A 14,168-nucleotide genomic window follows, 5' to 3' on the forward strand; every position below is an offset into this window, starting at 1 on the left:
CTTGGTCTAAAAAGGTGACCGGGCAGTGGGTGAGGGCAGCAGGCCCCTAAACAGAGCCAGGTCAGCAGTGTCATGTGCTGGGGGTGATGGGTGAGGGTGTCTGCATGGAACATGAATAAGGGGCGACTGTGGAAGGGAAGTGGGGGAGCAGGCTGGAAAGGAAGGTGAGGAAGGCCTGTAAGAGACTTGAAATATCACAGCAAGGAACCCAGGCTGTCACGTGTGGGCCCTGGGCTCTTGTGAAGAGGGAAGCAGGACAGGCAGAGGAGGCCCTGACAGTAAGGATGCCTTCCTTTTCTTGGTCTCCCTTCTCGGGAATAATATGTAGGAGTGATTGATAAACCCCTCGGACCAGGTGACAGGATCTTAAGAACTGGAAATTCTTCCTGGAAATCTCCTTTTTTGTTTTTTTTATAAATTATTTTATTTTTGGCTGTGTTGGGTCTTCGTTGCTGCACGCAGGCTTTCTTTAGTTGCGGTGAGTGGGGGGCTACTCTTCGTTGCGGTGCACAGGCTTCTCATTGTGGTGGCTTCTCTTGTTGCGGAGCACGGGCTCTAGGCATGCGGGCTCAGTAGTTGTGGCTCACAGGCTCAGTAGTTGTGGCTCGCGGGCTCTAGAGCACAGGCTCAGTAGTTGTGGCGCACGGGCTTAGTTGCTCCGCGGCACGTGGGATCTTCCTGGACCAGGGCTTGAACCCGTGTCCCCTACACCGGCAGGAGGATTCTTTTTTTTTTTTTTTTTTTTTTTTTTTTTTGCGGTACGCGGGCCTCTCACTGTTGTGGCCTCTCCCGTTGCGGAGCACAGGCTCCGGACGCGCAGGCTCAGCGGCCATGGCTCACGGGCCCAGCCGCTCCGCGGCATGTGGGATCTTCCCGGACCGGGGCACGAACCCGTGTCCCCTGCATCGGCAGGCGGACTCTTAACCACTGCGCCACCAGGGAAGCCCGGCAGGAGGATTCTTAACCACTGCGCTACCAGGGAAGCCCTGGATATCTCCTTTTAATCCCACATGTTTTAGTTATGATTTCCCTTCAAAGCTTTAATTTTTCCTCCTTTGTACATCGCAGAGAGGAACGTCTACCCGGCGGTGGTGTGACAACTGTAGCATGCTCACACGGTTAGCATGGAATCGGAGGCATAGAAGCCGTTTGGGAGGTGGCGGCCGTGAGGACAAAGGAGAGGAGGAAACAAGGCAACCAAAGCCGCTCGGCACAGGGAACAGCGGCCAGGACATAACGGGAAACAGGAGGCTGACATTTCCTGTACCTCCTGTCTTCCCTCTCCCTTGGACTTAGAGAGGAAGAAAGTGAGCTGAGAGAGGGAAAGCTTTATTCCCTGGAGGGCCAGCACCGTGCCCAGGGGTTCCTCCAGAGAGCCCACCTGCCTGCAGCGGCCCGGGAGAGAAGGTGAGGGCCTACTGAGGAGGTGGCTGACAGGAGCCCCTGAAAGCATTTTGTAGAGGCACTGAAGAAGGCGAGAAAATCCAGGGCCCGACTAGGTGAAGCAGAGGAAAGTACCTAAGGGACTGGCTAAGTTGCTTCCATGATAGTGCTTGCCTGAGAGTAGGGACGTCTAAAAGGTAAGAGAATTAATTCACTGCCCCATGCCTGCAATTACTGTCACGTGATCATGTGGCACCCTGAGAGGGAAGGGGGAGGACACGGCTCCTCCTGGAATTGCAGCCTTAGCACGAAAATGTTCCCAGCCCTCAGCAATGAGGCAAGCAGGAGTTCCAAGGCCCATTGGAAGAGCTAATCCTAGAGGTAGGACAGAGGGTCCAACATGGTCCAACATACTGGGTTATTTGTTTTGGGGTGCCCATCTGGTCAACTCCAGGAACAATAGCTAACATTTATTGAGATCTTAATTCTCACAGTCCTGAAATAAAAGATATTAGCACGCACACACAAAAATAGTGCTTTTAGTTCATCTTTTTGCAAAACGTAGGTAGTCAATGGACTTTGTTAATGGATATTTGTTAATTCACTTATTGAACCCTTCCTATGACCATTTAAAAGCTGTGTATACTGTTCAAAATGTGCTTTCCATATTAAGGAGGAAAAAAGGTACAGCCCTTTCAAAAAGCAAAAGTAGTTTCTGACAGAAATCTTTGGAAGACCTTTAGCTGAAAAGAATCTCACAGCCTTTTCTGCTGAGTAATTACTATACACACAGGAAAACTCAGAGGATTTAGCAGAGTAAACTAGAGCACTGCTTTCCAAACTGTAGATCACAATTCATTGATGTACTGTAAAGTCAGTTTAGTGAGTCATGACTGCATTAAAAAAAATGTATACAGCTGATTCACATCATTGTACAGCAGAAACTAACACAGCACTGCACAGCAACTATACCCCAATTAAAAAAAAAAAAGAAATAAAATAGTACTAGAGTGTACTGCCTATACTATTGTTTTCTGAAAGTTTTATATATTTGAGCAAGGAAGTAAATGTATTTCTCATGGAAGGTAAGAGGTAAAGATTGAGCCCCCAGTGTGATCCTCAAGAGTAGCTGCTTCTGGACTAGGACAGAATCTGTTAAAGAGACTCTAGACAGAAAAGGATGAGCATCTTTCCTACCCTTAGTGCTGTGATCATAAAGGAGAATGAAACAGCATTCCCAGGGCTGAAGGAAGCCACAGTCATGGGGAAGAGTCAGTCCCCCTTGACCTTGACTGCTGACTTAGTGAGCTCTTAAGAGTCAACAGCAGCAAAGGGAGGCTGCCTGCAACAGAGATGTGTCAATACTTTAAACAGCTGGTCAGGACCTGTGAATTAGGCCTAGGGCTTTTGCTATTGGATGTGGGAGAAAGCCAAAAAAAGAAAGACAAGGTTTAGCTAAATAGTGATTGAAAGAGTTAAAGTGAAAATAAACTTAATATGTGTCCAGGTGTTTATGAAAATTTTTTTGGTATTAGGTTATACCTTTACTTAGACACAAAACAACTGGAATAAGTAAATGTTTTGCTTATCGAAAAAAATCCTATTTTTCTAGAAAAGGCAATATTGAAAGGCATGTCTACTAAGCAGGAATTAGTCATGTTATTTTGAGGGGCTGAGAGAGGAGGGGCTGTAGGAGACAGCATTCCCGGCAGAAGGAGAAGTTTGTGCAGAGGCCCGGCAGGCAGAGGGAACACGTGTGCTTAGGGACCCTCCGGGGACTTCAGCTTGGCTGGAGCTCGCCCAGAGCAGTGAGAGAGGAGTCCGCAGACAGGGCAGCGGCTGGTCATGAAGGGCTTTGTATGTGATGAGATGGGGTGAATCCAGGAGAAGGACAGAGCTGGCGGGAGAGAAGTTCAGTTTTTGGACATGTGGAAACATCGACAGGTGACTGGAGAGATGGTCTGGAGATCAGGAGAGGAAGCCAACTTGGAGAATCTTTGGAAATCATCGGTTTATGGGTAGTAATTGAGGCCGCGGAAGCAGAGGGGATGGCCCTGTTCGCACTGAGGGAGAGGACAGAGGGCTAAGAAAGGGCCTGGAGAAATACACTGAAGGCCGACAGAGAAAGCAAGCCCAGGGAAAGGATGGAGAAGTAGCAGAGGCAGAAGAAAAACCATGAGAGTGTGGTGAAACAGGAAACTACAGGGAATCACTCCGAGATCACAGGTCCTGGCTCACCGGGCCAGCGCTGGGGCAAATGGACATTCGGTGGTGACTCTGGGTATCGTGGCCGGGCAGGCTGGGGGTAGGAACTGCTCCTCCTCTGGACAGCAGGGGAGGGGACGTTGCTGCAGGGACGTTTAGGGTCTGGGTGCAGGAGGCCAAGGGATTGCTCAAATGGTGACCAGCATTTTCTGAGGGTGAGAGACAAGCTGATGGGGTAAGAGATTTGAGGGGAACGGGAAGTTTGACAGAGCGTCCATGAAGAAGGAAAGAGACTGATTTCAAGATGCCAGGTGGACACAAGATAGGTCCCATACCGAATAAAGCGCAGACTAATTCATACCAAATAAACAGCAATAATATGGAAAAAATAATAAAATACAAACTCTCAGAGGACCAGAGATCTGGGGAATCTCTAAGAGAACGAAAACGGGCCAGAAGCCACAGCAGTAAAGCAGGGGCTGCTAACACCTAGGTTAAATGTACAATCCATTCACCCAGTAGTTACTGCACACCCACTATGGTGTCAGACACTGTTTAGGCATTGGGATCTGCTGCAAAAGATGAGTGCAAACTGAGAATCGGAAAAGGGGGCACTGGGAAAATGCAGAAGGACTGCCAGGGCTCACTGGACAGTAGAGGCCGTACGTTTTGTAGAGGTACGATCTGAACAAACTTATGATTTTTCTTCAGCAACCTAAGTGTACGAGCAGAGTTGACTTGACCTGGATTTGTTTTCTTGACTGGGGACAGTGGAAAGGTAACAGGGTCAAGAGGTGTGAGGATATTAGAAAGAAAGCAATTCAGTCAGTTATTTTTGAGCTGGACTTTCAAATTTAATCCAATTAGAGTAACTGGTCACAGCCATCCTGGAGGACAGAGCTAATGTCCGCCTCACAGGTCAACTACGTTTTAAAACGGGCCTTCTCAAACTTTAATGCGCATAGAGATCTTGTCAAAACGCAGTGCTGATTCAATAGGGCTGGGTGGGGACTGAGAGTCTGCATTTTTAATCAGCTCCTGGATATAGACAGTGTTGCTGGTTCACAGACCACTCTGCGAATAGTAAGGTTTTTGGAAAGGTTTTTGTTTTACTTTGGGGGAGAGTTGTTTTGCACTATGGTACAGCTTACCAGTGGGGCGCTGGGGCTGGCTGACTGTTACATTTTCAGGAATTCTGCTAGGTGACTGACATCATGTTGATAGCTTGAAATTGGCCGTAATGGGAGGTTCTGTCCTATGGCAATGCCCAACTGCTATAAATCAGGGCTTTCCTGCTTCCCTTTGGAGAGCTGGTTGTTAAACATTTACCGGCATATCACTAGGTAAACCTGTATAATAGTGAAGCATGGATACAATGGGCTTTGGTGTCAGGGGTCATGGAGCACCCGTCCCGGGTACTACACTAAACAAAGAGCCTGCTGCAGGCATTACAGAAACTGATCGTCTCTGGTGCCTCGGAGGAACCAACAGAGGCACATGCTTGGGTCACCCTATCCCATGAGCACCTAGAGGAGCAGGTTGTGGAAAGCGATGGGACTGAGAGGCTGCTCTGAGCAAAGGGTGACTTGCTGGAAATTCTCACCCACGTTGCCTGGCTATCTGTGGGCAGCAGGCTGACTCTGGCGTGGGTGCGTCAGGCTGCCCTTTCAAGGCCCTGGGCTGCACGACCAGGCTGATACTTTATCTGGAGCTGCAAAATGCGAAAACTGATTCTCAACAAAGGCAGGGGGGAACAGGTTAACTTCCATGATATCTGCTTAACTTATTGGCCTTTAAAATCGAGGCAGAGTTTAAAAACAACAACAAAAACATATATATGTGTGCACACATATAGACCGAATAGATTTAATTTGGTCAAAGAAAACCAAATGAATCCCATTTGGTGACAGTTTGGGGAGGAAAATGAATCCCTCTGCTCAAAAAGGGCATCTCCTATTTTCTGACCTATGGGTCATAGCAGTTCTAATTTCCTCTCTCTCTCTCTCTTTTTTTTTTAATTTCATGAACCTGCTTAAGGCCACAAAGACTCTCCCGAAGCCTTCAGCTGTCTGGCAGATGAACGGCTGCCAGATTCGCTCAGGTTACTAATGGTCTGTGCCAGGCTGAAGTTCCCCAACTCTGCCCGAATGCGCCTTCCAAGACTTCCAGTCTGTTGCTGGATGACACGGAGGTGCTCTAAGCGGCTTCTGAGGAAGGCGGCTGGGGAGGAGAGCTGACCCAGAGCTGCTCTGGTCCCTGGAAGGGTGGCTCCTTGGGAGTGTGTCTGGTGCCACCGGCTCTGGTTTGTGTGAGCTGGGGCTGGCCAGGGCCCAGAGATGTAAGGGAAAGCTGTGCTACGAGCAAGGTTCAGAAAGGGAAAAGATTTTCTCCCTTCGGCCAGCTTCCAAGCAAAATGGGGTTAGAGCCCCTGTAAATGGCAGAGCTGCTTCTCATCTCCGGATCCAGGTGGGAGAACAATGGCATGATGACCTGCCATTCGCTAGTTGGATGGCTTTACAATAGGGGTGGAGAGGTGGCGTGCCCATGTCTGTGCTTGTGGGAGTCGAGGGGGTGGGACATGGCTTGTTGCAGCTTCCATGGTGCACGTCTTCCTTTCCAGGGAAGAAGGGGGCACGGAGGGGGCCTGGTCCTCAGAGATGGCTGTCTCCTGTGGCCAGATAAAGCACCTCTCCATCTCTAGCCAACTCCCTCTCTTGCATCTATTCTGTTCATTTGCCAATTATCACACGAGAGCTATGGGCAGGCATGAAGCTAGTGCTGTGGGGAAAGAGATGAGGACAATGTATCTCTATCCTGTTAGTGTAGGAACAGAGGAACTGAATGGGAGGGAAAGAAGAGAGGGAAAAGGTTAACTGCTAAACCCAAATATCTAAAAGACCTGGAGGATCTGCAGGAAATTGGGACTGTGTAATAATGTCAGGCATTTTGAGCCCTGCCAAAAATGCTTTTTTTTTTTTTTTTGCAGAACGCGGGCCTCTCACTGTTGTGGCCTCTCCCGTTGCGGAGCACAGGCTCCGGACGCGCAGGCTCAGTGGCCATGGCTCACGGGCCCAGCCGCTCTGCAGCATGTGGGATCTTCCCGGACCGGGGCACGAACCCGTGTCCCCTGCATCGGCAGGCGGACTCTCAACCACGGCGCCACCAGGGAAGCCCTTTGTTTTTTTTTTTTTTTTTCCAAAAATGCTTTGACTCTCGATCTTGCTTGTCCTGATTCCTGCCCCAGGGTTGTAAGTTTCTCCTCCCTGGAATCCCCTCTTCAGGTAGGCACGTGGATGGAGCAGTTCATGGTAAGGAATAACAGGCTTGAGGGGACTCAGGCAAGCAAGAGTGAGAAGGCCTGCAGCCAGGATTTGCTCCATCCCCAAACAAAGTTCCTGTTGACCTCAGAACACTGGCAAGAGGCCTGTGGGGCGGTCTTCCTCAGGGATAAAAGCCGGGCTAGAGCTGGCACTAACGGCACAGATGTCTGGAAGGAAGGGTACTTTAGAAAAAGGAGAGGGCAGAAAAAAAAAAAGAAAAGAAAAAGGAGAGGCAGGCTGTACTGTAATTCTGCAAAGGTGGAAGGGTTGTGGGCTTTCCTAAGTGCATATGTGTGTGTGTGTGTGTGTGTGTGTGTGTACACCTGCTTGCCCGGGGCAGGGCTTACCCATCATCTAAGGATGTTCCTGCTCTATGGATGTGAGAAGCTACCCCAGGCCCCAGTTGCTGCACCATCTCAGAGACAGGAGTGCAGAGGCAAGAGGCAGCGTAAGAAAAGCTGTCTGGGGGATCACACCAGCCTTGCCTGCTGCATCCTTGCTCCCTCCCCGGCTGGCAGGGCCCACTGATACTCTCCAGTCTATAAAGCCTGCAGCAGGGCAGAAGAAGGTGTGCTGCCTCAGTGTTCAGTGCTCAAGGGCTGCTGAAACCTTAGGGACACCAAGGCTGTCCCTTCCCCTGGAGAAGGTGTCCTTCTGGGAGCCACCTATACAGTACAATTGTGTAACCACAGCATGTTCGTATGCAATAGTCCATGTAGGAGGGGTCGGTTCCCTGGGAACCCCCCTCTGCACTGGGTTTCCCAATATCAGAAGCTTCCAAAATGGATGGCAATCAGAGTACTAACTAAAGAAACAAATGGTTAAAACACACACCCTCTCCCACCAGAGAAGCTCCATACCCACAGGAGCTATTCACGACCAAGCCAGGCTAGGAGTGTGAGGCCACCTTTACCTGTTCCGGATCCCACCACGTCCCGGCTCGGTGACTCGGCCATGGCATCGGCCAGCCGCTCCCGCAGGCCCTCCTCCGTGTGCTCCATGGAGGCCATGTGCCGTAGCCCGAAGCCCTCCGGCCAGCTCCCACACACCTCCAGCAGGGTCACGCTCCGGTCGAAGGTACCTGCAGCGCACAAGGGACATCTGACGCTGAGTCACCTTGCAGAGAGCGGGCCGTTCTCTATGTCTGCTCACCGCCAACTCCCCGCCCTGCCCAGGGTCCATTTTAGCCCTTCCACAGGACGGATGAAGGAGGGAACGCCACGAAACACGGATGTGGCAGGGCAGAACGAGACCGCTCACGCCACCAGATCAGAGCGTGTAGACCTCCGTGGCGTTGGGCTAGTGGTTTTTGAACTGTTTTCTTTTCTGTTATTGTTGCATGGCTTGTAGGATCCTTGTTCCCCCACCAGGGGATTGAAACCAGGCCCTCAGCAGTGAAAGCACAGAGTCCTAACCACTGGGCCGCCAGGGAACTCCCCCCGAACTGTTTTCTGAGGACCTACAGGGTTCTCTGAAGTCTTCAGGGACTGCTTCAAGATCTAGGTCAAGGGTAGGAAACTTCTTTCCCAGGTTCAAGCAAACTGCCCTCCCCACTTTTCTCTGTTTGAGGCAATAGGGCTTCGCCTAAAGATTCTTTTTTTTTTTTTTGCGGTACGCGGGCCTCTCACTGTTGTGGCCTCTCCTGTTGCGGAGCACAGGCTCCGGACGCGCAGGCTCAGTGGCCATGGCTCACGGGCCCAGCCGCTCCGCGGCATGTGGGATCTTCCCGGACCGGGGCATGAACCTGTGTCCCCTGCATCGGCAGGTGGACCCTCAACCACTGCGCCACCAGGGAAGCCCTAAAGATTCATTTTAAAAGGGTTACATAGCTTAAATTTTGTTTTAAAAAAAGCATTCTAAGTCACTATATCCTATCACCTATACCAAATGCCCTCAGAAAGGTTATGTTCCAAGATCCAACGGCAAGTTTGTGGCAGGCTTGGTTCAAGAACTCAGATCTTCCTTCCGATGGCTCAGTCTAGAACTCATTCTACTCCACCGCATACAGTCCCCCAGCTGCCCCAGGACATGTGCACCACTGGGGCACCATTTTCAGGACGGCAGCATGAGACTTGGGTGATAGCACCTTCAGCAAAGACCTTTCCTCGATCTGAAGCTGCTTCCCAATTCCAAAAAGTACACGGTGCCCTGCTGAATGCCAAGATTAGATTTTACATGCAAGATCACTTCAAAGGCTAAATTTAAATTATTCTCCTTTATTATAACAGCAAGTACTTCTGTGAAAGCTTATTTCATCCACTCTCTCTTGGAAGGAGATTATAGTCATGCTCTGTTGCTTTAAGCACATACCATTTCCCCAGCGATTAGGTAACTGAATCCACTGCATTTATTGGGCTTGGTTCCTGCCAGCACCAGGAAGATGGGGAAAAAATGCAAATGCCAATGTTTCCCAAAGTTAAAAGTACACCACCACACACTCTTTTTATCAGGTCTTGCTTCTCCTCTTTGATCAGCCGTCAGAAACTATCTTCCCTCGGCAGTCAGGACTGAGCAGCGGTCAGGGCACACTCTCTGCCAATGACAGGTGTAATAGAGAGGGTGCGAGCCCCAGCCCCGGCAGGCGGCCCTGCCTCTGATAATGGCCAAAGCACTGAGGTGATAACCGTTCGTAAACACTCCGACAGTCGGTGACTCCATACATCAGCAAAGAGGGCCAGATAATCCTGAGCTCTCCTGACCAGACAAAGGCCCCTGGCCAGCCCGCTGGGATTTCTATGTGTGGCAAGGGTCACTTCCTGTTCCTGGATGTCATCAGCCAGGTTTGGCTTTGATTTATCTCTTGCCTAACTGGAGGGTAGATTCCTGGTGCCGGGGTCATGGGCAGCGTCTATAAATGCATCTCCCCCAAGAAGAGGCCCACCTTGGGAGTGGGTTGCTGGGGATCAGCCTGTCAGGTGGGACTCAGGGACGGGGAGCTGCCCTATACCACCTTCTCTCTCCATCAGGTAGGGCCAGGCGGTGGGTCTGGGGAGCCAGGCGCTGGGCAGTGGGGGAGAGGTGCTCTGAGTGTCAGCCCTCTAAGGGCCTGGGATGTGCTAGTGTTGCCCTAGAGCCCACACTCAACCGGCGTCAGCCACGACTCAAAGGTGCCCAGTCCCCAAGGACACACAAGGAATGAAGACACACAGTGGACTGTTGATTCCAGTGCCCACTCACTAAGTGATGTGAGGCAAGTCCCTCCATCTCCTTTTCCATCTCTGAAGTACACCTAGTAACTCTTTGCCCTGTCTCAAAGGAGGGAAGAGATTAAGTGAGGTTCCTGCCGGGAGTCTGAGTTCTCCTCTAGCGCCACCCCACTCTTAGTTGACAAGATCAAGAGCTACAGCACCATCGTTCCTGGTCTGCCTGGGAAGTCTATGCTTAGTAATTTCCAGAACAGGAGATCAACAATAAAATGTGGGTACTCCTCCACCCTGTGCGCTCAGGGCCGGGGTGGCAACTTTTTATTTTATTTTTTTTATGGACAGAGATGTCCCAGAGCCTGGGGAAGGGAAGAGAATGATCTCACTTCACAGGAGCAGGGTGCCTGCCTCTAGAAAGGCGCTCAGTCAAGGATTGTATGTACTGTTTAGAGGTCAGGGCAGGTAAGCTGACAGCAGGGCCAAGAGATGTATCAGAAGCGAGAGCAGGAAGAAAACGAAACAATCCAGCAAGATGTTATGGCAAGAAGCGTGCAGGTAAGAGGCCCGGTCCATGAGAGAGGGTAAAGGCCAGAGGAGTACGTAATATTGTAAGGGACAGAGTGACAGTATACAGGAGAAAAGGATCATGAGCTAGTGTTTTAGTGGAGAATGGAAAACAGAAACACAGGCTCTAACACATATTACTTGTATGTGTATAGCTCTGGGCAAGCCCTTTTACCTTTCTGAGCCTCTGATTCCTCATCCATAAAAATGGAAAAAACAATGCAATCTTATAGGGGTGTTACGGGGTTTGCATCGGATAAATAGCATATAGTGAGTGCTCTACACATAAGGGGTAACGCTCGTGTATATGTTAATAATAACAAATATGTACAACTTTATACCACTTGAAGCGTCATCATAAATGTTGACTATCACAATGATCCTGAAAGGCAAGATGGGTACCACTCCAATTTATGGGAGAGGAGCTGGAAGCTCAGAGAGATTCAGTGGCTTGCTCAAAGTCTCTAAGTGACAGATCTGGAACACAAACTCCTAACTCTCATCTTGGAGATCATTCTATCAGCTGCATCTGGAGAACTGGAGAACTGTTATAGGGAGAAATCACCTCTATCTTTCCTGACTTGTTCTGAGAACTCCTGTCACCTTCAACCACGGCCTTTTAAAAATCTTTCCCACACCCAACCGGCCCAAGTTTCTTGGTAACGCCGTATCCTGGTAACGCCGATGAGCCATCCTGTCTGTTAGATGGCACACAGGAGAAAAGAAAAATTGATAGAAGATCTAATCTGTTCTCTCTTAGCACGGGTACTGCGAGGAAGCTGTGCGTAGGAGGCTGGGGACACAAAAAGTGCTCAGCAAAGGAGCATTTGATCATTTCGACAGTCCTGAGAGGTCACAGAGAGCACGCAATCAGTGGTCCTGCTTGCAGTGCTAGAGGGAGTCCCAGCAGAGGCCCAGCGATGCCCCCCTTCCTGTCCATCCTTCCACCCCTGCCAGTGCAGATGAGGGCAGCAAAGGAGCTCACGGGGTCTCCTTGTCTTGGAGGGAGAAAAGGGCTGCAGGTGTGTGCGTGTGCCAGCAGGGGCTGGGGTTAGAGGCTAAGCCCTTGGAGAGTGAGGTCACCTCTGGGCTCTTAGGCAACTGCGCATCTTGTCAGCGTGATCGGCACCACTATCATTCATCTGGCCAGCCTAGAGACACTCCATCAGATGGGCTGGCCCTTTGAGCCCCATTACGGGGGAAAGGGTCAGTTTCAAGGGGGAGAAGACACTTAGTGCAGGCTGCTTGCAAAGCACAAAGTATATGTACTTAGCAACAAAGATCTTTAGCTGAAGCAATGCTCTGCTGTTTACCAAGCCCTCTCACGTTTATGATTTCGGTTAACTCACACATTCATCAAATACGGATTAGTGTCCACTGTGATATGAGTCAAGCCCCGTGCGGAGGGATGGGAATACAAAGTGAGAAAGAAAAAAAAAAAAGCTCAAGGTCCGCAAAACTCTGGGAAGCAGCAATGGTGACCATTTTACAGATCTGCATTTTTCTGAGACTGAGGGACGTGAGACAACTTAAAGTCACCGGTCCTAAGTGCGACAGTCTTCCCATGATGCTCCCTGGGGACCCCTTCCTTCAGGGCTGCCTGCCACCCCGCTATTCTCTGAATATATTTTCTAAGATTCAGTTCAGGTGTCATTGGCTCAAACAAAACCTTGTTATAATGCTAATCTAAGTTATCATGAGCACTCTGCTTCAAAGTCTGACTGTATGCGAAGCTCTTCACCTCTTGGGATGAAGCTGGTGAAAGCTATAAACTTACCCCCAAAATGTGCATTGGCAAACATGAAATGATACAAACAGTTTCAGGGTGTTGAGGGATGCCTCCGAAGCCCATCCTCAGATCCCAGGTTAGTGAGATCATCAGTGTCCTGGTGTTCTCCCCACACTGCCTTCTATGATTCTCATGATCTGCTCTTCAACCTAGTTTAGAAGCTGCTTTAGGGCGTGGATTCCTCCACAAGCCATAAGTCTGTAATAAGCACCGGACTTTGTGCATTGTGCTTGCTCCAAACATGTTTATTGACTGATTATGAACATCTGAGAAATCTGACAGTCACTCTGGAGTCAGTACCCTTTGGGTGCATTGTCCCAGAGACTAAACATCTAGGGCCAGGGCTGGGAGGCGGAGATGGAGGAAAGCAGAAAACAGAGCTAAAATTAAATAAGAGGAAGGAGACAAATTGTAAGTGAGCAGAAAACAATGTTGCAATATCATTCTACTACCCCCTGGAGACTTATTTTACGGTGAGATTCTGGGAATTGGAAGAACCCAAACAATCTGCCTTGGATGACACAGAGAGCCAGGTTCATACAGGTGAGCTTCCCGAATCCTGCTTCCCAGCTTGGCATCCTGCATCACACTCTCTCCCCAGAGGAGAAATGGGTCAGGTTCTCGGGTTTCACAAACGCATTAAAGGCATGCCACGACAGCTGGTGAGCCAGCAAGCTCCAGGGGGAGGTGAGTGGCACACGTGCTCTGTCTTTTGTGCACCACTGTCAAGGGGCAGGGAAGCCCAGCGGTGGAGGCAGCACGGGGGAGGTGGGATGCTCCTCCGAGCTGATAGTGTCTAATCACACCCTCGCTATTTAGGAGACTGTGGCTCAGCCTCCGCTTTGCATCCATTAGATTCAGCCCAGGGTTTGGATGCTGATGAGAGCCTGTTCATCAGATTTCCAGCCACCAGGGAGGCCAGGTACCGACAGCAAAACTTGTCATTAAACAACGCTCTTCAAGACAGAAGCCTTCCTGGCTGAGAGTTTGTGATGACAATGACGTCCATGATAACTAAGAAACGATCCCAGGCATGATGAGCGCGGCCATTGGAGAGTGTCCCCACCTGACCTGCAAACTAGGTCACCAGACTGCGCTTGAGACTGGTGCTTTCTCTGTGCTTATATGAACAGGTTGCTTCATATAAGCACAGGCTGAGGACATTAGCTTTGTGGTTATTAGATGTGGCCACAGGCATGTTTCACTGTCTCAACATGTGCTATGTCATGGCTAACAGACATGGGAGAAGGAGGCTGAGAGCATATGAGGACCCCATCTGTCCCTCTCAATCCTTTACGTTGGTTCCCAAGATAACCATAACCCACATCCACAAACGTAGTACAGAGCAAAGAGGCCTAGACCCCAGCAATCTTTTATGACTCCGACTATCTAATGCTCACCAAACTTGTGACCATGTACCATGTTTGTCCCATAGTCATCCGTTTGGCTGCGGGGTTTAGATTTGGTGGTTAGGTAATTAAAGGATCTACTATTCCAGTTCAGAAGTAAACTTAGCAATAGAAAGGAAAGGTACCAGCAAAGTACAGAAACACCCTTAGCTAATGGTGGCAAGCGAGGAGATGCTGGCGAGCCAGATGTGGTGTTGCCACATCTGTCCTCACAGGCCCTCGGGGCCACTAGTGGGAAGGAATTAGTCATTGTTCATCAGAGGTCCATGAACAGACTACCATGTGGGGCATGTCAAAGGCACCTGAGACAGGGAAGAGAAATTCAACAGTAACTGAGACACTAAGAATTTATGTG

The 14,168-nt window shown here is 49.9% G+C and overlaps 1 protein-coding gene across 5 annotated transcripts in view; it reads right to left on the reverse strand.

Moving 5' to 3' along the window:
• The window catches only part of BCAS3 (BCAS3 microtubule associated cell migration factor), a 578,866-nt gene that overhangs the window by 15,197 nt on the left and 549,501 nt on the right, over nucleotides 1–14,168 (reverse strand). For 4 of the 5 annotated variants that reach the window (XM_032616301.1, XM_032616303.1, XM_032616302.1 and 1 more), the window contains one exon: nucleotides 7,822–7,989. In XM_032616301.1, coding sequence (XP_032472192.1) covers nucleotides 7,822–7,989 — 168 coding nt within the window. Of the gene's footprint in view, nucleotides 1–7,821; nucleotides 8,010–14,168 lie in introns of all 5 variants that reach the window. The other variant, XR_004347453.1, reaches the window with a different exon arrangement.

Source organism: Phocoena sinus, chromosome 20 (genome assembly GCF_008692025.1).
Source record: "Phocoena sinus isolate mPhoSin1 chromosome 20, mPhoSin1.pri, whole genome shotgun sequence".
In the NCBI taxonomy this organism is placed as follows: domain Eukaryota; kingdom Metazoa; phylum Chordata; class Mammalia; order Artiodactyla; family Phocoenidae; genus Phocoena; species Phocoena sinus.